Source organism: Lynx rufus, unplaced genomic scaffold, assembly GCF_022079265.1.
Source record: "Lynx rufus isolate CCGP_SWC_20201006 ecotype Redwood Valley unplaced genomic scaffold, mLynRuf1.p SCAF_3, whole genome shotgun sequence".
Classification (NCBI taxonomy): domain Eukaryota; kingdom Metazoa; phylum Chordata; class Mammalia; order Carnivora; family Felidae; genus Lynx; species Lynx rufus.
Genome location: NW_025814845.1, coordinates 130,826,395 through 130,852,583, shown reverse-complemented (window position 1 = coordinate 130,852,583; position 26,189 = coordinate 130,826,395). Strand labels below are relative to the sequence as shown.

Below are 26,189 nucleotides of genomic sequence, written 5' to 3'. Positions count from 1 at the left end.
CAAAGTGGTAGAAAGAGAGAGGTAGAAACGAAAGCTAAAGAGATTCTCTTCCAGGTACACCGCCCAAGTGTCAACGAGGCGGGTCAGGGGTGATTCTAAACCCAAAGATATCTGTAGGGATTGTCTCTTTCATTCAGAGAAAAAGATTTCCCAATTATGTATTTTGTTTCCCTCTCTGATGGCCTCTCGTCAGTCCATAAATACTCATAGCTGGTTCTGCCAGCATTTTGGGTTTGCAGATTATGTGTTTTATGAGGCAAAACATAGCAACACAAACATTTATACTGCCCCCCACGTTTTACAACCTCAATTGGTGCATTTTATATAAAGGCCACAAAATGAACACGGTTATGAATGAAAATTGGATATACCTCAAGGACGCCACAGGCTGAAATTGAGAATGAGGCAGATTGAGAAACCAAAAGCCTATGCTGAGAAAGGTAAGGAGTGAACTCCTCCAGTTACCATTTTCATTCCCACAGGCTAGAAATTAGCCAAGGGAAAGGGAGATTATGTTTTTCATTTGGGAAATTTGATTTCCGATATGACTTGGATATAAGTAATGGAGTTTCTGTTATGTAGGAATGAAGTAATTTCTATGAAGGAGTCAAACAAAAATAGTTGTGAAATATCACTGTATGCTAGGATCTATTTTTTGGTTTTATCTTGTTTGGGTTTTTGTTGTTGTTTCCATGTATCATGCGCCTCTAAGTGTTTTGTTTTGTTTTGTTTTGTTTTGTTTTGTTTTGTTTTTAAATACAGTAAAACTTGTTTGATGTTCCTTAAAATGCTTCTCTAAAGATCAGTATTCAATGCAAGGGCCACTTGCCGTAGTTCTGTAGGGTTTACTTCAGTCAGGAAAGTAAGACGTTTGCTTTGTCTTTCAGGCTGGTGTGTCATTTATTAAACCAATTTTAACCTTCCTCATAGGAATATCTCACCTTGTTTCTTCACTATTCATGAGCAATAATAATTATTTCCAAAACTCTTTTAAAGTCTTCGCAAATGACTAAGAATATTCCAGTAAAACCGCAGTAATTGTCAAGGAATGGGTCTATATTAAACAAGTTGACAGATACACCTGAAAACTTTGATTTTTCAGGGTATGCTTGCAACTGGCAATACTTTGGTTGGCCAGTTACTAATTACTAGATCACTCTTCCCCTTCTAACAGCTTTGGGCCCTGGAGTAGGAAGGGTGCCAGATGCCCAGAGACTGAGTTGTCGTTCAGTAAGAGTTCATTCTTTGTGTTTGTAAACTGATGGCTAAGTAATACACACAAAAGAGCATTGTTAATTTATTTTGCTAGGAAATAAAAATAACAATAGCTTTTTTTTTTTTTTTTTTTTTTTTAGAGACAGATGCAGAGAGAGAGATCACAAGTGGGGAGAGGTGTGCAGATGGAGAAAGAGAAAGAATTTTTTTGTTTCATGTTTATTTTTGTGAGAGAGACAGAGACAGAGAAAACGAGTGGGGGAGGAGCAGAGAGAGAGGGAAACACAGAATCCGAAGCAGGCTCCAGGCTCTGAGCTGTCAGCACACAGCCCGAGGTGGGGCTTGAACCCACGAACTGTGAGATCATGACCTGAGCTGACGTTGGACGCTGAACCAACTGAGCCACCCAGGTGCCCCACAATAGTTTTTCTTGTATTTCTAATTTTGCCCTGGGACTGGGCCAGTTACTTTATATATACATTGCCTAACTCAATATTAAAAGCAATGATACGTGGGACAATTGTAAAATTTTTGTCTAAAGTTAGGCTACTCAGATTAATACATAATTTCCTGCTTAGTGTCTAGTCTGTAAAATAATCATAATATAATTTGTAATTGTGTCCTAAGACTTTACAAATGAAATGGAGTCCCTTAGAAAATGTTTATAAGTGCCTTTTATATATCATGATGTAAGCTCAGCTAATTGATTGGGACCTATGATGTATTAAGTAATGATTTAATGGTAAGCCACACTTGAAACCTTTTAGAAACAAATGCTGACCAGTTGAAACAAACGATACTTCTTGAATTGAAGCAAAAAATATAAGTCAATTCACTTAATTATAAGCATTTGTGAGGCCATTAAGAACTCATTTCTTAAATGAGAATTTTAGACAATGTTTAAAAATCCCCGAATATTTCGCTATTTGCCACATCACTACTAAATTAGCAGAATAATAAAAATAGGTAATACTAATTGAGTACTTTTCATGCATGGTTCAGGTGATGTGCCAATTTATCCCCAGGTATTGTCTTATTTAATACAACAAACTCATGAGGCAAATACTATTCTCCCATCTGATGGAAGAGGAACCGCTTACTAGAAAGATTAAGAAACTTGGCACAGTTTCTGAACAGTAGCACAGGTTATAAGAGGCCAGGCCTGACCAGGCGAATGCTATTTCCATGTCAAAGGCCATCTCATCCTCTGAGCTGTATTTCAGACTTCCTTCAGCGAAGAAATTCTGAATGTCTTCTACAGAAAAATAAAAACAAATTTTTTTTGTTTCCAACATAAGATTCAGAATATGTTATGTATTGCCAGGAAAAATTTAGGGCCACATTCACCAGCCCTTATCAATCAATATAAATAAACATGAGTTGATTTATTACTGACAGTATTGAAAAAACTCACTTTCTGAAGAGGTTGAAAATAGATTGCTTAACTGATAACACGATTTTAAACATTCTGATTAGATTAACCAACTAAAGTAAAATAGTTGTGTTTCGACGCCTGTGATGCTGCAGAGGTTACATTCAGCCACACACGCGTTACTGTAGGACTATGATTAATTGAAGATCAATTAAAAGTCAAAGATTAAAGATTGCTTTTTAACCCCACTTATAACTCTCAGAAGAATCAGCCTGATTTTGCTCAAGACATCTAAGAGACTTTGTGTTTCATGGGGGGGGGGGGGAGGGGGGAATTGTATTTCAAAACTGAGAGTTGGGGCGCCTGGGTGGCGCAGTCGGTTAAGCGTCCGACTTCAGCCAGGTCACGATCTCGCGGTCCGTGAGTTCGAGCCCCGCGTCAGGCTCTGGGCTGATGGCTCAGAGCCTGGAGCCTGTTTCCGATTCTGTGTCTCCCTCTCTCTCTGCCCCTCCCCCATTCATGCTCTGTCTCTCTCTATCCCAAAAATAAATAAACGTTGAAAAAAAAAATTAGAAAAAAAACAAAACTGAGAGCTAATTCTTTTAAAGATTATGAGTTGTAAGCATCCCGTTCAATTCGACCCATGGAATCAACATGTCTACTTAGTTTCTAAAGAAACCATGTAACTCAAGATGGATTTTGAAAAAGGTGAAAAGGGTAACCTGTTCCAACTTTTCTTTGGGTTGTGTTTCTCACAGATTGCATTAAGGTTTTCTAACTCATTACTTGTGTTTGTTTCATTATTTTGCTCAACTTAAGGACTCTTGGAAAAGATAAAGCTATGCCTCTCAAAGAAACCGCTGCCATCTGCCAATGACCGGAAGAAGTCGACCATGACTTTGCCATGTCCACTTCTTTCCACGGAGTACACAACCTTGTTCGCAGCCAGAGCAAAATTCGCAAGCTCATCTGGTTGGTGGTGGTCCCGGGCTCAGTGTCACTCGTGGTGTGGCAGGTCTACAGTTGCTTGGTCAGCTACTTCACATGGTCCACCACGATGTCCATCGAGGTTCAGTATGTGGAAAAAGATAGAGTTCCCGGCTGTGACGTTTTGTCATTTAAACAGGTAACAATTACTCTTTTAGTAGTGATAGGTCTCTATCACTTTGCTAGGGTAACCTTGCTTGTATAACGTAAGTTGGGTTTTACTATGTGATATTTAATGTATATAAAACCTTTGAAGTTCTTAAATTATACCTAAAAACCCAAATTTAGGAAGGCAAAGGAGCTTATTTGATTTCTTCTTTAATTTTTCTTTCTTTCCTTTCTTCTTTCTTTCCACAATTATTTACTAGGCATCACACCAAATCCTGTGGTTAGATAAAAGGCTGGATCCTTGCACTTAAAAAGTTTGTTGATTAGGAAGAAAAAGAGAAACATAAACAGTCACCATGCAGTGTGTATGATAATTGTGCAGTACCATAAAGGTATGTGCAGGGGCTCTGAAAGCACGGGGGACAGGGGACAGTCTCGGTCTGGAGTGTCATGGAAGTCTGAGTATCAAGGATGCCCAGGCAGTTCCTAGATGGAGGTGAAGAAGAACCTGAAGAGGGAGCCACTGTGCGAAAGTAGTATGGAGACAGGAAATGTTCTGATGTATACATAACGAGACCTTTAAGGTAACCAAGGCAGGGCCAGCATCATGGATGTGTGACCTGTGCCATCACACGGGGCCCGAAGCTCAGAAGAGCTTTACACTTGGCTTAATACTCTGCTGTTCTTGAGTCCTTAGCTACAACTCCCTCCAGAAAACTGCAATTCAATGACTGTATCAGGTCTCCTGTAGGAGGGTGGCTGTGCCCCATGACGCCTTCCAGAAAAGCCCTGTAATTGCCAATGGATGGCCTGGAAGAGCACATGCTGGATTTACCCTAGAGATGGGGAGGGCGATTTCCTTAAGACCCCCCACTGATCCACTACTTGATCATGGACAAGTCACTTAATCTTAGCTTCAACTTCTGTATGTGTAAAATGATATGGCGTTGTCTACCCATTTCCTGTTGCATCAGATGAGGTGACACATACACCATTTTGTCTCATTCCTGGGGTTTTCCTTGGACAGGTGTTCAATATATATTAGATATTATAGCACACTTGTGTGACTGTTAGATATGTGTCAAGGTGTGCATCAAGGTCCCAAAGAGTAAAAGCAAATCAACCCCAACCCCCAGAGATTTTTAATACTATGGCCTCGTACTATGTTAAATGGTCTGTGTTCTAACATAAGCAAAGGCTGATTGAAGATATCTGTTCTTAAAATAAAATGTATATACTATTTTGACAATGGCAGTGTGAGGAATTTCACAGATCCTCTCTTCAGAGAAATAACCATAACTGGTAAAAAATTATTTTTTTTAAAAAAGTAACCATTGAGAGGTAAATCTCCAAAATATAAACAACTCCCCCCCCAAAAAAAACCCCACAAAACTTAATAACCCAGTTAAAAAATGTACTAAGGATTTGAGTAGACATTTCTTCAAGGAAGACATACGAATGGAGAATAGTTATATGGAAAAAAAATGGTCAACATCATTAACCATCAGAGAAATGCAAATAAACACAATTAGATACACCTCACACCTGTCAGGATGTCTATTATCAAAAAATGAAAACAAACAAAAAAACAAAGACAGCTAGTGTTGGTGAGGATCTGAATAGATTGGAATCTTTGTACACTGTTGGTGGGAATGCATAAGGGAACATTGGCTAGGAAAACAGTGTAGAGGCTTCTCAAAAAATTAAAAATAGATTTACCATATGACCTGGCAGTTTCTCTTCTAAGTATGTATCCAAAAGAATTTAAAACAGATCTCAAAGAGATACTGACACTCCCATACTGATTGCAACAGTATTCATAATACCTAAGATCTGAAACAATCTACATGCCCATTGATAGAAAAATGGATAAAGAAAATGTGATATGTGCATACACTGAAATATTATCCAGCCTTAAAAAAGAAGGAGATTCTGCAATATGAAACCTTATAATATAAACCTTGAGGACACTATACTAAACGAAATAAGCCGGTCGCAGAAAGGCAAGTACTACATGAATCCACTTATACGATGTCTCTCAAATAGTCCAATTCATTGAATCAAAGAGTGGAATGGTGGCTGCTAAGGACTGAGGGGACAGGAAGTGGAATTGGGGAGTTAGCAATCAATATGCACAAAGCTTCAGGGGCCCCTGGGTGGCTCAGTAGGTTAAGCGTCCGACTTCAGCTCAGGCCATGATCTCACAGTCCGTGAGTTGGAGTCCTGCATTGGGCTCTGTGCTGACAGCTCGGAGCCTGGACCCTGCTTCAGATTCTGTGTCTCCCTCTCTCTCTGCCCCTCCCATGCTCATGCTCTGTCTCTCTCTGTCTCAAATATAAATAAAAACATTAAAAAATATATGCATAAAGTTTCAGTTATACAAGATAAATAAATTTTAGAGATCTGCTGTGCCACATTGTACCTATAATCAACAACACAATATTGTATACTCGAATTTGTTAAGAGAATAGATCTCATATTAAGGGTTCCTACCACATAAAATTTTTTAAAAATTAGTAGCAAAAAAGAGAAAATCATTGTATCTATTACAATAATTAGAATATAATATGGAGTGCCTGGGTGGCTCAGTTGGTTAAGTGACCGACTTTGGCTCAGGTCATGATCTTGCGGTTTGTGAGTTTGAGCCCCGCGTCGGGCTCTGTGTTGACAGCTCGGAGCCTGGAGCCTGCTTCGGATTCTGTGCCTCCCTCTCTTTCTGCCCCTCCCTCACTCATGCTTTCTCTCTGCCTCTCAAAAATAAATAAATGCTTAAAAAACAAAGACATGTTAAGGGATTTTAAATAAAAGATGAAAGCATGACTCTTATACAAATATAAAATGAACACGTGTCAAAGATTTTATTTTAGTGAGAGATCTGATAAGATATTAAAATTGGCTCCTAGGAGATCCAACCAGCAGACATTCTTCCCCCTTTTTCCTCTCCATAAAACGATCTGGAAAAGACTCATTTCTTGTTAATGCATGGTGGACTTAAATCCGTTTTGGTGGGATTCAGTGAAGGGCTGAGTCAGGCATCAACTTGGACATCAGATGAAGCATATACATTTGGGTTACATAACCTGGGGATGTGTAGTGAGAGGGCATTAATCCACACAAGAAGGACAGATTCGTTGACTGGCTATCACTTATTAACTTGTTTAAACAAATCAGTGTATTTTTATTATGTTTTCTTTTGCTAGCCTCTTACCAGTGTATGTTAAATAAAAGAGTAAGCACACTCAAACTAAGCAAGGTTTCTGAAAGATTAGACACAGGAAGGTTTTAAAATTTGAATTAAAGTTGAAAATAAACTCAGCAAGGCCCTTCGGTTTTATGCTGAACAATATGTCTCACAGGTTTTTTTTACTTCCTTTGTTCCAAATATTGTTAGACTTTATTCACTAAGTTTAGTTCATCTGCTTAAATCACCCTCATGGTCTCAACTATTATTATGTAATACAAAACATTTTAAAAGATTATTTTAAAACGCCTTCCCTTGTGCTCATTTTATCTATTGTATTCATACCTCCTACACGTGTGGTAATTCCTTCATTTCTCTGCACAATCCTTTTGAAAAGAATCCGGTGAACATTATATGAAGTAGTAATGATTCTTGACCCAAAATCGCAGGGCTTTGGAGCTGATCCCTGGTATGCTGTCATCATTCAGAGAGACAGAAGGCTGAAGGAAGTGGAAGGCCCATCCCTCAGTTAGGGCTAACACCATGACTCTCCCCCAAATCCTCTGCAAATGTAGATGGCTAACTCCTCAAAGATCACTACAAACACTTTTGACCAAGAAAAGCAAGGTTGTTGGCTCTAATACACTTAGTAGAATACCACCATGAGTTAGCTGTGTTTTTAAGAGAAGAGGAAGTCATAGGAGGTTATGTATAGGATTCTAGAACCTGGGCTGGTGGATTTAAGACAGGCCCTGCAAGGGTCAAAGCTGGGTAAGTAAGACACTATCTTAGGACCTGGCCATTAAAGCAGTTTCTCATCTCTGAAAGGATGTATATTGGCTTGGGTTTGTTTTCTATTTTCTGTGTTTGGTTTTGTGTGTGTTCTACCCTGACCGAGAAAGGGTTTCACGTGGCTTATATGAGAAAGCAAAAGGATATAAAATATAATTGAAAGTGAAGATAAAATATAATATAAAATCTGGGACATAAAGGAAGTCCAAGAGTGTGGTTACATACACACAAACCATGCACCACATAGCTCTGTGTACTTACTTACCAAGGGTGGATACACATTTTATTCTATGCTTTCTCGCAGTAACTTTGAATGGAGCATGTTTGTTCAGTTTCAAGATTTATAATATCCAAAGTATGAAATACCGATCACATTTTGAAAAGAATATAGAGAATTTAAACAACCATACATAAGGCAGGGTCGAAGTTGCTCAGCAGAATAAGGGAGTTACAAAATCCTTATTGTAGTTAGGGCGAATAGCTAACTTCTGCTTTAGTTGCCAGGAAAGCACTTTGACCATAAATGAGGCATTCATTTATTTAATGCATATTTACCTACCTCTCACTGTATTCTAGGCACTCTTCTAAATTTTTTAGGAAAAATAACTTAATCATCAAAATGGCGTTTTGAGACAGGTTTGTTTTTTGTTTTTTTTTTAACATACACCAATTTTACAAGTGAAGAAACTGAGTCACAGTGAGAGGAAGAAATTGGCTAAGTCATCCCATTAAGTGGCTGTAACAATCAGGGCTCAATCAGAGAAAAAGAAGCCCTGTGAGTGACACAGAATAAGGGATTTATTCTGGGGATTAAGTCCACTACACGTAGGGGCTGGTTAAGCAGTCTTTGTAAGTCTCTTGCCTCTGTTTCTGGTGCTGGGCTTGAAGTCAGCAACATCAGCAGTCAGAAAGGAAAATAGATCTGAAGTGAAGGAAACACAGACTAGAAATGCGTGTCTTTCTTTTTCACAAGCCCTGATCTTGGTAGTGTAGGAGACCTACGGGATAAGCTGGCACCTTCTCCAGGTTGTACTCTTTCTTGACCCAAGATCTGAAGAAGCTTAAGGAGGCCAGGGAGCTCCTGGCTGCTGTCCCACACCAACAAGTTGAGTCAGGAGATCTACAACAATGTGTGCACCAGACCAAAGCTCCGACCCTACGATGACCTCAGATTGTAACCAGATAAATCCAAGGAAGAAGATGTTGGAAAATAGTTCCAACATAACCACATGGGCATGGTACAAAGCCACAACAATGACAAAGCTGGGATTTGAACTCAGGAAATCTGGCCCCTAAGTCTATATTCTAGTGACCTCGCGTTCCTATTCTCTTCATGTTGCGTCTCGAAGATCCGTTAGGACGTATCCAGATCAATGTCTGGGAAGTATTCTAGGTAAATGAAACTGTATGTACAAGTACAAGGTAAATTGCAGGATGTGACAAAGACTTCTTAGGGATTCAATTTTTCTTGAATGTGTTATGAATGAAGGAGAGCGTAGCAGATATGCCTGAGAAGTTGATAGGGGCCAGATGTTTGGCCCCTAGATAATGTGTCTTCTAGATAATAGAAAGTTTTTGCTCTTCTAAATATTGCCTTTATTTCTACTAATAGGTTCCAAACAGATGCTGCAGCCAAATTTAGTATTATTTTTTCTCTTATGGAATATTGTATCCAACGTCCTCTATCTTCAGGAAATCAGGTCCAATTATACTGGCTTTAAAGATGCTATTGATTTTTTTGCAAGTTATCAAAACTTCAGCATTACAGAGTTTGTAAAAAAAAAATGGTCTTTATCTCAACAATAGCACTTTGTTGGAATGTGACTTTTTTGGAAAGCCATGTGGCCCACAGGTAATGGTTTGATATTTCTTCCAATATCAATTTATTATCAATATAATAAAACTATAGCACAGTACTGCTTCACACTGAGATAAAGTTTACTTTCGTGGGGAATCAATTGAAACTTGCTCAAAGATTGCTTAGTTAGTTGAGCATTACGACATCAGGGGTGTGGAATACACACGAGACGTATTTCTTTTCTTAAGTAGTTTAGATAAGAAAAGGTAGAAAACAGAAATCTTCGATTACCTTTATTGAAGGATAATCTTTCCAAAACAAAAACAATTGTCACCCCAGGGGATATTTTAATTTTTCCCATTCTTCAGTAACTTATTCCAAGGTAGCATTTTTATTATCATTAAGGAGCCAACATTTAGTTTTTTTGGCTTGGGGGCTATAGAAAATGAGTAGGCACCAGCATTTGACTGTGAAAATTATGTATATTTCTCTGATCACTCATAACATCCTGTTTTTATCCTTTATAGGATTAATCTACACTTAAGATAAAGTTTCAGATATACCTGAAAACTACTAGCAAAGGCAATTTGACATCCTGTTTCTTGTATCAGCAATTCTGTAGCATGTGTTGTCAGGTGATTCCAAGTTAATTTCACAAATTCATGATTTGGGGACACAATTCTGTATCCTTTTGGTAGCCTTCTTTAGCACACAGAAAACAGGAAAAAAAAAAAAAATGCCTGACAGACATCTGACAGAGATAATGCCCTGCTGTACTCTTAATTTAGAGAAGAAGTTCTTCTCTGTTGCTTGTTATTTACTAACCAACATATTTAAACTTGTCACCAAGAAATTTTATAGTAAACATGTGTTAGGTCCTCTCTTTCTGTCTCATGACTCACGTTGGCTTTATCCCGTGTGAGTTCTCCCTCCCAGAGCCATGATGACTCCTGGCAACTCTAGCCTCTCATTATCATAGATTAATACTCCAGTATCCTCTTAATAATTCCATGGAAGACTGATTAGTTCTTCTTGCTTATTTACATATTAAAATGTCCCACCTAGATAATCACATACAAAAAAATAAAAACTATTATTGAGCACAAACCAGAGCCACCACATTATCTATTCTTTCTGATCTTTATGCATTCTCATTTAGACATCTGATTTAAAAAAAAAAAAAAAAGTTTGAGCAATTTAAACTTCAAAAGTGACCAAACTACCCAGCTGATTGTATTTTCTTTGGTTCATTTTCTTTTTTTTTTTTTTTTTTTTTAACGTTTATTTATTTTTGAGACAGAGAGACAGAGCATGAACAGGGGAGGGGCAGAAAGAGAGGGAGACACAGAATTTGAAACGGGCCCCAAGCTCTGAGCTGTCAGCACAGAGCCTGACGCGGGGCTCGAACTCACGGATCGTGATATCATGACTTTCGAACTCACGGATCGTGATATCATGACCTGAGCCGCAGTCGGACACTTAACCGACTGAGCCACCCAGGCGCCCCTATTTGGTTCATTTTCATATTGGAGGACTTTGCACATGTCTTCACTGAATATGGAAATTGTTTTACTTTTAATTATGGCGAAAATATCCGAGCAAGGAACAAAGTGAGTGTCTCTGGAAGAGGATTAAGCTTGCTCTTCAATTTGAATCAGGTACTGAATTTTCCTAAACCTAGCCAGGGCTCAAGACAAAAAAGAATGATCAAAAGACTTGATCAAAACATTTTGCCCCGTCATATTGTGCCCATGAATTGTATATTATTTCCATTTTTGATTATGTAGACTGGAGTCCCATGTGTGCAAATATTGACCTCTAATATTATAAATTCATAATTTAGAGGCTAACCTGGACATTTTTAGCTATACTACTGACTGTCAGTTTTGTGACTCCAGAAACGTTTATGCCACAAAATAAGGAAACCAGAGGTTTCTAAATCACAATGTGTGTAGTTAATTTAAGATGACTTTATGTATTTTAAGAATATTTTTAGAAAGATTTTTATGTAAAGAAGGCAATATGTTTTGGAAAGAAGCCATGCCCACGTATTTAACAAACCATGGAACCTATAGTCTGAAGGATTATTTTAAAAATACTTGCTATGGAAAGAATTTTGTATAAATTGATTTTGCCTAAGCCTAGCTTCTGTAAATTGGTAATTGATCCAAGAAGTCTAAGTGTTTAAGCTTGAGAGGCAGATGTCCAGACACCTAAGAAATTCAACAGACGTCAGCTTCAAGCGTACCTGGTGTAGCTCCCACCCAAGGTTAATTCTTAAGTTTTATCTTACACAGCTGTTTCTAGTATTACACATTTAGAGATAATCTACTTCATTATAGTGGTTTTATAAATGAGGATTCTGAAATGCTGATAAGTATCCGAAATCACACAATTAATGGCAAAGTTGAGAAATACATCTAGTTTCCCCAAATCCCATTGAATTATCCTATCTTCCAATCCAAGTGAATGGGGCCATTGGCTACTTTCAAAGAATTTTTCTTAAGGTATATTTCATAACTTCCTCTTGTATCTCATTCAAGATACTTTTTGCTCAACACAGTACTGCACAGTATAATGCATGTATATATATTTGATCATATACTGTATTTGCTTGTACATATATTTGATTAATATTTCCAGGTGATTTCAGGGGAGCGTGGGTGGTTTAGTCTGTTGGGCGGCTGACTACCGCTCAGGTCATGATCTCGCGGTCTGTGAGTTTGAGCCCCATGTTGGGCTCTGTGCTGACAGCTCAGAGCCTGGAGCCTGCTTCTGATTTTGTGTCTCCCTCTCTCTCTGCCCCTTCCCTGCTTGCTCTCTGTCTCTCTCTTTCAAAAATAATAAACAATAAAAAAATTAAAAAAAATATTTCTAGGTGATTTCAATACTGGCCATATGGTCAGTTCCAATATTACATTGTGGATTATACAAGCTAGAATTTCCCAAATATTTTTAGGATGCAATTGAAGCCTGCAGATGCAATGCAATATTCCATAAATGAATGGCTCTTAAATACTTATCCAGACTAGCCAACCGAGTATTTCTTAGAGTCCTAACAGACCCAGGAGAAATAGGGTCCTGAGTTACAAATGGAATATTAAGCACGTTCATTAAATGTAATTACATATACAATCGACCTATTCACAGGAAATAAGGTCTGCCTTATAACCTGAAATTACAACTACAGTCTCTGACTTCACAATGTCTCCACTTGTAATTTTTCAGCTTTACAATGGTGCAAAGTGATACACATTCAGTCAAAGTCACACTTTGAAGTTTGAATTTGGACCTGTTCTTGGGCGAATGATATGTGGTGTGACAGTGTCTCGTGATGCTGGGTGGCAGTAGCTCCCAGACAGCTACGCAATCACCAGCATAAATAACTGATATGCTTACAACCATTCTGCACCCACACAACCATTCTGTTTCTCATGTTCAGTTCCATATTCTGTCAACTACATGAGATACTCAACATTTTATTATTAAAAAGAGCTTTGAGTTAGATTATTTTGCCCAGCTGTGGACTAAAGTGAGTGCTCTAAGCATGTTTAAGGTAGGCGAGGCTAAACTATGATGCTCAGTAAGTTAGGAGTATTAAACACATTTTTGATTTATGGTATTTTCACCTTACAATGGCTTTATCAGGATGTAATCTCATTGTACGTCAAGGAAGATCTTTAATAACAAAATCACCAGAAGTTTCTTCGTTTTTTTCATCTGGCATAGGATTTATAGAAGAGCATGATGTTAAAGAAATAGTGTAAGTCTTCACTTTTAGGAGGAAATGAATTTTAATTTTAAAGAAGGCCAGAGATTTTAATTGCAAAGAGACGAAAGGAGCCAAATGATTTTCTAAAACCAATGAAGCGAAGAGAACAGCCAAGGAAGAAGCAACTAAAAGGCAACAAGGTGAAGAGAGGGCCTCCAGGAAATCAGATGATTAACAGTCACGATACGTACTGTGGCATTCATCTAAGGTGAAAAGTAATCTATGGAAACTCTTGACACCTTGACATGTGATTCAACCATGAAAAGTATGTCTTAGAGGTGTTTAATTTTCAGTTTTTATATAAAAATTGAACAGTGATATGAAATGTTTGATTTTAAGTAAGTCAAATGCTATCATGAGATAGTATAACTAATTCTTAAACTTTAGTAGAATTGATATCAATTTGTAACTTGGGGAAATTGTTGTTTGTTTCAGGAGGAATTCACTTATGAACAAACCCTTGGTTTTGTTTATGCTGGAATCATCTTTGTTACCCATTCACCACAGAAGGTGCCCCAGATTGATGGTTTAGGCTTGTCGTCACCTGTGGGAATGCATGCACAGGTAACAATCCGCCAAGTCAAGGTAAATAATATTCACAAGGTGTAGAGTCTGAGGGAATCAGGTAAGGTAATAAATGTATATACATATAAATAATACTTCCACTAGAAACCTTTTTCTGCCATGCTCTCAGAAGACCTCTGGAAATTCCATAGTTTCATTTCGGATTCTTTCCCATTACTAGGAGGTAACTATTTAGCAAAAACAATGAATTCACATGTACAACATAAGTGAAAGCTGGGAAACCTGGTAAAATCAACGTAATTTTAAATTCCATTAGAGATGGAAAGGATCAGTAAATATGAAGAGACTCCTAAGTTGCTGAACTGTGCGTTTTCTCAATGAGATGTTCTGGAAAGAAGAAAAATAAGTGGGAAGAGGAGAAATTTTGCAGTCAGACATGTCAGGCTGATTTCCATTGGCCAGCCTCTTGCTCTGCAATTTCCTTAATTAACTTCCTGAAATTCCATCTCCTTTCTCTGATAAAGATAATATTGTGTTTTCATGGTTATTATGAGGTTTACGTGAAATGACATAAAGAAAGCACTTACCCACTGCCTGGCATAAAATAAGTACTCAATAAAGGATTTTTTTTGAGTGTGTATGATTTTGGTTCCTATTTTGTGGGTGGACTGATTAATATGCTAACATTATTTCCATAAATGATACTATTTTTCTTATATGAGTTAATTTTTAGAGCAGTCTGTCTGATTTTATTAATTCACTACAGGTACAGAGCATTTGGGATATGTGTGAAAGGACCCCTGTTATATCTACCTTCAGGGATTTTCATGTTAATAGAGCAGGCAAAATAGGCAAATGTAGTCAATTTAAAAAAAAAAAGAATCAAAGAGATCTGAGAAAAAAAGTAAAAATGTATATTAGCTTCTCTTCTTGGAATGGAGATGTATGGATTGACTCAGATAAACTTCCTGAGCCAGGTATTTATTTTATCTCAAGACAGTCCATCAAGAATACCCCTGGGGAGAATGCAACCCTAACGTCAAGCTGCAGAATTTTAGTGCCTACAGCACTTCTGGTTGCTTGAAGGAATGCATGGCTCAGCACATACAAGAGCAATGTGGATGTTTACCTTTTCTGCTTCCTGGTAAATAAAGAATGACAAATTTCCCTTATTTAATTTTTCCTACTTAATTTGAGTCACAGGAAATGAACGTATCAGAAAATTGTTTTCCATTCTTATGAAATTCTATGCCAGAAAGTCATCCATTTAAGAAATACAACCTCCACTGACAGATTTTAAATCCCGGAGTCATAGTGGAGATTTCTGGAAAAGAAAAGAAAATTGAACGAGGCCCCAATTCTTCTTTTGAGCATGTAAGTCTGGTGCTCTTAAATATCTAAAACCAATCATCACAGTTTTCTCAGTTTGAAAGCAAAATTAGATCATCTATATAAATCTTAATCAACCCCAAATATTTCATCATTGGGGAATTCTTTTCTTTGTGGTTAGAAAAACAACCGAGGCTCCCTTTGCATAGAATTTGGAACATTTCCAAAGTCATGGATATTGGAAGCAAGCCCCGAAGGATGCAGTAGGGCAGGGTGGATAAGAGCTAGACTCTGACCCAGGCTGTTCATTTCAGCTACACAATTTCTCCTCTATGTGACCTTCAACTAAACCTCTCTGTACCTCCTATAAGCTGGGAAGAATAATAATAGTATCCTAGCTCATGGGATTGTCATAAGGATGAAAGGAGCATGTAAGTAGCTTGAAACCCACCTGGCACAGAATACACTCTATATAAACACTGGTTATTTTTATTCAGATTTGCCTCATCCCCCTTCTCCGGCAAATTTATAAAGAAGTGTAGAGTGCATTAAAGGCAATACCAGTTTGGCCCTTTAAATTTGCTGCTATGGCCCATTTCAAGCGCGCGTGAGCACACATACACACACGCACACACACACACTGGACATACTAATGCTAACTCTGCTCTTATTAACAATGGTTTCCACTTGGCAAACTTCTTAGGAATTTTGAGAATCATCACTTCCTTCTTTCAAGCATTCTGATCATTGGCCTCTGGCCCCTCAAAAACTGCCATTCTGTAAAACTGCTAATGCTGGATCTGATCCATCATTCCTAATTATCTTTCCAAAGTTTCTGGAAAAAAAAAATATCTGAACTGATGGATGAACCATAATGTTTATAATTTAAAAATGTGTTACTTCTTACAAGTCAGAAACTGGATTACAAATATGTAATTTTGTAATTTAATTACAAATATGTAACTAGGAGCTAGACAAAGTGAAATATAAAATACAAAGCATGGCATTTGTGCAAACTTTTGCATATCCCACGTGCTTCCAAAATGGTATCTGATTTGGTTTGATCCTCACATATCCATCTATGTGAGAACATAGATGAGGACGTTAAAAACATAGAGACATTAAATGAAGCAGCGAAAGTACCTCTACTAACAACTTGCAGAGCCAATCCCCAAAATCAGTTTTTCAGATATGGATTGTTTCCAAAACGTCATTGCTCTTTGCAATGAGAAAAACAGCATTTGAAGAAGCCCAGCATACTTTGGGAAAGACAGGCTTCTTTATCAATTTAATGCTGAAAGTAGATTATATTTTTGTATTCCTTTCATTTCCTTTACCAAGAGCACTTCCTCATAGTTAGCCAAATGTATCTGCAAATTATAAGTGGACAATCCCTTTTGGTCATTTTCAAGATCCTTGACTAAACATTGAGGCTAACCCCAGAGACCGCATGGGGTTACGGCAGTAGACAATTAGCTATGTTAAGGTGCAATGACTAAAGATTTAGAATCAGCCTGGAATTAATCCCAGCTCTGCTACATATTGATTTTACAATTTCTCGCAAGGTCCACAGCCAATGATTAACAATATTGGTCCTTACCCGCCCCATACTACCGCTGGAAAGGCAACATGCCAGGTGTGCCAGTGTGTATATGTATGTTTAAATCACATGTAAGTATTGTAATCATAGGTAAGTTTAAATCATATGTAAATATGGAAGTGGTCAGTCATTAAATTGTACACCGGAAACTAATATTACATTGCAGGTTAACTAACTGGAACTTAGATAAAAACTTTTTTTTTTTTAAAGAAAGTATACTGTATGCTATGCATCTTCCAATACCATAAAAAAAAATCAAGCAATCAATCAATGGATAGAAGGAACAGGACAGAAGGTGAGCAAAATGAGCCAAGCCCAGCTCCCCTGCGACTGCTTGGACAAACCACTTTCTGAACCTTAGTTTCTTATTTATAATAATGATGATTCCCACATCACAGGATTAGTGTAGGGACAAATGAGATGATAAGTGTGAGAATAATTTTAAATTTCAAAGCTATGTTTTAAGACATTATCTCCACTTAAATGATTTTGCCTGATATAGATGGAGGAAAAGAAACATGGAAATTAACAAAAACATTTCTATTTTTCCTTCCAGTGTATATGTACCTTAAGTATTAGCATGGTTTCATAGTTTGTTGTTGTTCTCGCTGTTTTGCAAACAACAAGATGGATGGATAAAATATATTTTTGTCATTAGGTCACTTATTTCATGAAATGTAAAGTCTTTATGTTTAGATTTATTATTTTTAAGGAAATGGGATAGAGTGTTACCTACAAAAGTTTTACAACTGTGTTTCACCTACACATGGTAAGTGGTTTAATTTATTTCTTTATTCTCACGATTTATATGACAATTGCTCAGAGTGATACAAGACATTAAACCATAGTATGGCTAGTCCTGAGATGAAACAGAATAGAGACTGTAAAGAGGAACTTTTTCAATGTTTTTAAAATTAGGAACAGTAGCTTATATAGACATAGACAGTAAAACAAAAGAAAACCCTCTGAATTCAAGATGCACCTGAATTAAAGATATTCATTGACCTGGGCACCTGGGTGGCTCAGTGGGTTAAGTGTCAGACTTAAGCTCAGGTCATGATCTCACGGTGTGTGGGTTCAATCCCCATGTCAGGCTCTGTGCTGACAGCTCAGGGCCTGGAGCCTGCTTCAGATTCTCTGTCTCCCTCTCTCTGCCCTCCCTCCACTTGCATGCTCTCTCGCTCTCTCTTTCTCAAGAATAAATAGACATTAAAAAATTCTTATGAAAAACAGATATTCAGTGACAAAGTCACAGCAGAAAGCTTTGATTCTTATTTGTTTTCTTTTAAAAAAAAGTGTATTTATTTTGAGAGACAGAGGGAGTATGAGCAGGGGAGAGGTAAGGAGAGAGACAGAGAATCCCAAGCAGGCTCTGTGCTGTCAGTGCAGAGCCCAACGTGGGGCTCTATCTCATGAATTGTGAGATCCTGACCTGAATTGAGATCAAGAGACAGATGCTTGACTGAGGAAGCCACCCAGGCACTGCGTGATTTTTATTTCCAAATTTTGTGTTTTTTAAATTTTATAGTTTTGTATAATCAAAATAGCCTTGCTTTTTTTTTTCTTATTAAATAAATAAAGCATGCTTGTTGTGACTAGTTCCAACATTACAGAACAGAGAAACGTCTTGCGGAGATCAGTACAAGTTGCATCACTCTGAGAATTATTATCATTATTTAGGTGACCATCCTCTCATTTATTCATTTTGTTATACACCGCATTATACGTAAATGCTTATATAAATTTTTATGCAAATGAGACCAATACCATACACGCCACCTTTACTGGGTACAACTTCTTTTTAAGCAATATTTTTTTTTTACTTTCATATTATTTATCTTAACTCTGAACCAATGTTAATACTCTAGTATATTCTACTTTTATTTTTTCCACATAAAGAGGTTTGTATTTGTGATGGTAAATCATTGCTTTTTAAAATTAAAATAGAATAATAGTCTATAAAACTTGCTGTTCTATCCCATTGTCCCATTGTGGAAATATCTCCAGGACACCAGGAATAGAATGAGAAGTTTCTTTTCCATTGTTGTAAAATATTTCATGGAATGGATACGGGTAGAAGGAACCTGATGTATTTTTTTAATATCTTTCAAGCTGAATATGCAGAAGTCAGATTATTGACCAGTGGAGTTAGGAGTTACGTTGTCAAATTTCTTATGATTTCCTATCCCTGATGGAGGCTGGAGAGAAAGTTTGGGGAAATAAATCATGCATGCAGTCCTTCAGGGAGTGTGGAGTGATAATGGGTTACACAGAAAAATGTGTGCTTATGACAGCATGTGTGTGTGAGTGGATGTGTTTGTGTGAGTTGAAGGAAAGGATGGTGTTTATTACCAGAATCAAGAACTAGAGAAAGCAAGCAAAAGTCATGCCCTGAAGAAGTATCATACTTAGATTCCGGAGAAGAAACCCAAAGTTTGCCATTAATCAGGGAGTCTTGGTAAACAAAGCATTCACAAGAACAAAGAGTTTCAGTAGCAAAACTATAGGGAAGAACAAGAAAGGAATATTTACCCAGAGTGAGGAGCAGAGAGATTGGGTACCAGGATGTGGTCCAAAGGAAAGCTGGAGACAAATACCACCTCCTGCAGGGGATTTTTCAAGGATACATTTGCATCGATAGCCTGATTGCTCTACAGAAGTCAAGACAAGACAGAGGACAGAGAACCTCGGTGGTTGAGTCAGAAGTCACTAGGTCCACAGCTACAAGATAATCTGAACACCCAGCCGTGTATTTTACGCTGTTAGAACTTGAGATAAACCGCAGGATAAGTTTGCTTTAAACCTGAGTCATTGGCTTTCAGGATTATATTTCAAAGTTCCTCTCAAAGTGATATAAGGTCACACAAACAACTTTCCATCTTTCTCCTGTCCAAATGCGTACTATTTTATGGAGATAAACCCAAAGAATTTCTAGAAAAAACTTCTCATTTCTCACAAAGGTCAGAAGCCAGTGACTCAATGAATTTAAAAGATAATAATTCCTATGTTTCATATTCTGTCTCCTTCGCTGTATTTATGTTAAAATATAAAATATAAACACCATTTGTTAAGACAGTGATGATAGAAATTGTTAACCACGTTTTTAGCATTGAAAATCAAATGATAAAATTTTAAAAAGCTCTTTCCTCCCAACTGTGAAATTATCCCCTTTTCTCAATATCCTGTCCTGATTTTCATTTCAGACTACATTAAAGTTAAGGAATCATGTACAATGGGAAAACATAATTCTAGCTGCCCTGTTCCTTGTGAAGAAACAGAATACCCTGCTACTATTTCTTATTCTATTTTTCCAAGTCAAAAAGCTTTGAAATATCTTTCCAAGAAGTTAAATCAAAGTCAGGAATATATCAGGTAATCTTTTTTAGTCTTGTAAATTCCTTGAAATCAGCACGAATATTTTGTTTACTCAAAACTCTTAAAGGCCGAGAAAACAAAATTCTGATCAATCAAAGGAGGCAAAGACTTATGTCACTCAATTAACAAAGAAAACCTAGAATTTTAAAAGTACATAAGGTCATGCCCTTGAATCCTTTAATTGTGTGAAAACTAAAATGAGGCCTGCTTGAGTAATTTGCTCATGATCTCACCCTTGTTGACCCAACTGGAGAAAATAATAGTACTGACTAATATTAGTTGATGCTTTAAAGTATGAAAACCTCCAGGACACCTGGGTGGCTCGGTCAGCTGGGTGTCTGACTTCAACTCAGGTCATGATCTCACGATTTGTGAGTTCAAGCCCTGCATCAGCCTCCGTGCTGACAGCTCAGAGCCTGGAGCCTGCTTTAGATTCTGTGTCTCCTGCTCTTTCTGCCCCTTCCCTGCTCACTCTGTCTCAAAAATAAATAAACATTAAAAAAATTAAAGTGTGAAAACTCCTTACCTGCATATCACATAGTTTGTTTTAATAACTGTAAGGTTGATGGAACACAAATTATTTTTCTCATTTTACAGGTAAGGAAACTGAAGCACACTGTATCTCATGTAAATGTCCTATAAAGGTAGTCAGTGGCACAGAAAGAACTTATGCCCAAGACTTATGACCACAGATTCCTTGTATTTTTCCATAAAGATATATACTTCCAAGTTTCATTAACTGAGGATTAAATTAGGTCTCTTTCTGCTACACCATTAGAAATTGCAAGTCAAACTTCATGGAGAACTCTTTTAAAATCAAGGAGCAGCCTTAACATTTCTCTTTGTTTCGTGTTTATATTTTTAAGTTGAGCACCTGAAACAGCAACATAATACACTGGTGTTTGCAATTTCATTTAATATAATTAAAATATATTAACTAATTAAAAGCTGATTTACTTTTGCACAGCCGGGTATCTAACGGTAAAAGCGTGTTTTGAATCCAGTGTTATCCTGGTATTTATTTTAATGAAAAAAATAAAATACCCTCCCCACGTAAATACCCAAACAATAAAGTGATCTTTAAAAATCAGAAAGCGGGGCAACTGGCTGGCTGGGTCGATTAAGGGTTTGACTTCGGCTCAGGTCATGATCTCACAGTTTGTAGGCTTGAGCCCCACATCAGGCTCTATGGTGACAGCTCAGAGCCTGGAGCCTGCTTCGGATTCTGTGTCTCTCTCCCTCTCTGCCCCTGCCCCGCTCACGCTCTCTCTCTCTCTCTATCTCTCAGAAATTAAATAGAAACATTTAAAACATTTTTAAATCAGGAAGAGAAAGTACTTTCATCAGGACAGGGTTCATAAGGTATGATTTCAAATACTTAGCAGATAAGAAGAAGAAAAGGCTAGAAAATTTGCAATGATCTCTGTTAATGGTTTTGTATCCAGTACAGATGTCTCTTTGTATTCCATTTTAATATGTGAAAGTGATTTATGTATGGTATTATTTCTGTTATACTAAAATATGACCAAGAAGAGTACTTTGTGTGACTTTTGGCTGCTAGAGATCTCCCGAGTTTCATCATTATTTAATATGCAAAGAATGTAGGCATGATTTTGGAGACATATCTGTGAATCAGGAAAGAACCCATGTATAACGAAGATGATTCTAGAGAACATTGAGAGGTTTTTTTTTTCCCTAAAACTTAGATTATTATAAATTTCTTTCCAATTAATCTTATCACACAATGGATATGTGAGGACCTCACATGGTTGTGAAGAGTTGAGGCCATTACTGCGAGGAATAGGGCGAGTCGCTGAACTGAGGCAGCGGAATGCAGGGTGTCCAAATCATAGATGGAGCTGGTGGTTAGAAACCACACATATAATTAGGAAACTGGCTTGGGCACAGGTACCAGAAATCAAAGAGTAATAAATCAGAAAACACAAATGCCAGGAGAGCAGACGTGAAATCTTAGCCGCGGTAAGATTTGAAACAAAGCAACTTCCAACATACATGAAGACTTGTCTGTGTTTCTTCCGTGCACACAAGCCAACCTCAGACTATGACCAATCCAGGGCCTCATGTGGCAGCTGCCAAACCCCATTAGAAAGATGATAGGAAGCTTAGCTTGACTAAGGTAGGCAGTTTGCAAGTGAATATAAAGATAAATTTTGGCTGAATCCAGGCCAGTTCCATTAGCAAAACAAATGAACTTTGTGAATTGTTCTGTTTTAATTTGACAATTTTTCAAGCAAAAACTGTATGAAATTGTTTGTTTTATGCAAAACTAATTCATTCCCCTTAATACAGCACTCGTACTCAAGCAACTGGAAGTCCTTATTTAGTGTTTTGTAAACGCAATATACTCTCGATTTTTATGTTGATCTCCTTACTGTTATTAAAATCCAAATATGTTATAATTGTGCCTCCCCTGACACAAACAAATATTCTTGGACTTAAATCCCAAACAATTTCATTATCTTCAAAAAGCATAGATTCAATGAGAGCCAAATTACTAGGCAAGGCACATGCCTGTGAGAAGCAGAATAAATGTCACACTATTTTGTAAGGGATGAATTTATCTTCTCTCAAAAACACCGATGGATAATGACTGGAAACAGTTATGAGGCTTGTGCTTAGGAAATTAAACAATATTATCAGTGTACATGCAAATTAGGAGCACAATGGAGAGCAAGAATATTGCAGTATTGCTAAAATTATTGGACTTCCAAGACTTTATTATTTCCTTCACTTTGGCAGCTGTTTTATTATTTGTAAATATGGCAGTACCTCCTGATTATCAATTTAAATAAAATACATTCTCCTGTCACCCTGGGTTAAACCAGTGGAAATTAAGTAAACATATTAATGATATATTTTGAAGTAAGTGTACTTAGGAATATTGATTTCTGTGAACAATTAGGAGAGTGATTTACAGCCATGTTCCTTAGATATATGAGAAAACACCACATAATTCCAAGAAACATTGCTAATAGGATTCATTCTTATTGTTGCCATCTGAAAAATCGTCAGGTGGTTGGTTTCCTCCTCAGCTTATTGGCTTCATCTTCAATTTGTTCCCTTATTTCTTCATTTTACAAATATGTACTGAGCACCTACTCTGTGTCAGGATTTGAGGTGTTCTAGGCATTAAGTTTACCTCACTGAACAAAAGACAAAAACCCTGACTTGTTGCACTTATTCCCACTGGGGTGAAGATGAACAATAAATATATATAGTCATATCAGATGGTGCTAAGTGCTGTGGAGAGAAAGGAAGCAGAAAAAGGGCTCGAGGAAGCCAGAGTCAGGAAGAGTTGTTCTTAGGGTTGAGGATTGCAATAAAGTAAGATCTTCCTGAGAAGGTGGCAGTTGAGCAAAGATCTAAAGCAGTGGTTCTCGAACTTTTTGATCTCAAGGTCCCTTTGCATTCTTAGAAGTTACTGAAGAGTCCAATTTGTGTGAGTTGTATCAATATTTGTCATATTGAAAATTTAAACTAGAAAAATGTTATTTATTAATTCATTTGAAACAGTAATAATAAATTACTCTATGGCAACATTAGATAAAAGATTTTTATAAACAATAACTATTTTCAGAAACATAAAATTTAGGAAGAAGAGTAGTATTGTTTTAGAATATTGTAAATTTCTTCAGTGTCTGGCTTAATAGAAGCCAGCTAGATTCTCATTTTTTCATTTAATCTGTTGGTTCATGTTGCTTTGGTTGAAGACTGTGAAGAAAACCTTAGGTCAAACAGATATGTAGTTGGGAAAGACAGGCATATTTTAATAGCTTTTGTGGATATGTGACACTTTTCTTTGATAACACATCAGAGCTCAACAAGTGAAGTTTCTTACATGTTCATTATAATACGCATCTTGTGGTTGCCCCATGGGGAGTGGAATTAACTCTCTACTCAAAATCTGATTTGGATGTTGGGACCCATGATGCCACACTCGCATCAAGGGAGTATGAAAAAATTCATAGTCATATAATGAGACTTTCTGGGAAGTCCCTGGGGTCTCCCAAGAAGATCTTCTGTTGGCTTGAGAGAACAAGGGGAGGCAGCCACCTTTGCCTTGCAATGTGGTTATGAATTAAGACTTGGCTTAGAAATCCCAAGGGTTTGAACTTTCCCAGGTACCAAAGGAGAAAGTGCGTGGGCTTTCCTATCAGTTTATCTCTTATGGGATAGGAAGAGGCAAGGATGGCACTGGAAAGCTGACATTTGAAAGCAGTGATATATCAAAACATCTCAATGAAGTTTTTGTACTTAAATATATTAATATCTCTTGGTCTTGTACTTTCAATGGATCTTTCATCCATGAATGATTTTGAACGTTATTTCTTGGTCATTAGAAAAATTCTAGGGGCGCCTGGGTGGCTCAGTTAGTGAAGCATCAGAGTCTTGATTTCAGCTCAGGTCATGATCTCACAGTTCGTGGGATCGAGCCCCTCATTGGGCACCATGCTGACAGCACAGGGCCTACTTGGGATGCTGTCTCTTCCTCTTTCTCTGTCCCTTTCCCGCTCATGCTCTATCTCTTTCTCTCTCTCTCAAAATAAATAAGCATAAAAAAAAGAAAAAATTCTCTGAGTTGTGCAGATCTTCCAAATATTGATCCATTTTATTATATAATAATATTTCATTTTAATATCATTATTTATCAGAAAAGTCTTTAAAAATTGGGGAGTTGTCAAGCTCATCATAGCAGACACAAATTCTCCAAAATTCTAACTGTCACATTAAAATTTATATTATTATTTTAGGCTCAAAATTTATATTATTATTTTCTATTAATTTTTTTTAATGTTTATTTATCTTTGAGAGAGACAGAAGGTGCATGGGGGAGGGGCCAAGAGAGAGGGAGTCACAGAATCTGAAGCAAGCTCCAAGCTGTCAGCGCAGGGCCTGACATGGGGCTCAAACCCACAAGCTGTGAAACATGACCTGAGCCAAAGTTGGATGCTTAACTGAGCCACCCAGGTGCCCCTTGAAATTTATCATTAACTACAAATCTTATCAGCTATTGAAGCAACAAGTCATTGTGTTCATTTCTGTGACAATGTCCATCAAATATCATAGTCTGAATAACCATAGTTTGCCAGTTTGCTAGCTTTCTTGAAATAACAATCACAGTGAAAATATCACATGATATGATATGTTCGTTTATTATGAAAATAATTTTGACTTCATGAACCCCCCAAAAAGATATCAGGGACCCCTAAGTGTCTGTGACCACACTCTGAAAACTACTGATCTAAAGGAGATATAAGAATTAGCCTCAGTGATAAATGGTGGAAGAACATTCCAGCAGGAGGGAAAATCAAATGCAGAGGAAGATTCTAAGCCAACAGCATGCCTCATGTACGGATAGAGCACAATGGAGGTTGGTGTGGCAGGAAGCAGTATAAGCAATGACCAAGGATGGTAGGGCATGAGTTGAGAAAGTTCAAAGTGGGTGGGTGACAGAGGTAGGGCCATGGAGTTTTACTTAGAGTATACTGGGGAGTACCTAGGGAGTTTTGAGCAAAAGAGTGATATGATTTGTTAGTTGCAGAAGTATTATTTTGATCATTGTGTGAAGAAAATAGGATATGTAGATATTGCAGTGAAATACATTAAAGTTGGAAGTGGAAAGACCAGTCAGAAAGCTATTGGAAAAATCCAGGTGAGATGGATTCTGTACATATTTTGAAGGTAAAGCAAATATTTACCGATGGATTTGACTGTGTATTGTTAATACCTTATAAATGGAGGAAATGTGAAGAGTTTGACTTGGAATATGTTCAATTTGAAATACCTATTGAACATTCAAAGAAAAATACCATGAGACAACTGGATATGTTATTCAAGTTCAAAGTAAGGTCTGAGCTGGGGTGGGGACAGAGTGTGAGGGCATCCAAGGCTATCTGAAGAGATATTTTAAAATAATTTTTATTCACTTTGGTCTCAAGTAAAGATTTCTAGAAGACACTAGGAAAACAGTCTGCCCTAATATATTAATGATATAAATGACTGCCATTTATTGAACACCCAGTATATACCAGATTCTATGCCAATTCTTTACATATATTATTTAATTTCTCCTCACATAGCTTTAAAATCCCAACTCTAGGGGTGCCTGGTGGC

At 37.3% G+C, this 26,189-nt stretch overlaps 1 protein-coding gene across 1 annotated transcript in view; it reads left to right on the top strand.

Moving 5' to 3' along the window:
• The first annotated feature begins 400 nt into the window (after window positions 1-400).
• Window positions 401-26,189, top strand: part of ASIC5 (acid sensing ion channel subunit family member 5) — a 29,121-nt gene continuing 3,332 nt past the window's right edge. The window contains 12 exon segments of the mRNA XM_047092291.1: window positions 401-440; window positions 3,407-3,472; window positions 3,475-3,671; window positions 3,673-3,713; window positions 9,268-9,304; window positions 9,306-9,440; window positions 9,442-9,507; window positions 10,986-11,111; window positions 13,661-13,810; window positions 14,747-14,894; window positions 17,392-17,448; window positions 19,883-20,051. Of these exon segments, the coding sequence (XP_046948247.1) occupies window positions 401-440; window positions 3,407-3,472; window positions 3,475-3,671; window positions 3,673-3,713; window positions 9,268-9,304; window positions 9,306-9,440; window positions 9,442-9,507; window positions 10,986-11,111; window positions 13,661-13,810; window positions 14,747-14,894; window positions 17,392-17,448; window positions 19,883-20,051 (1,232 nt within the window).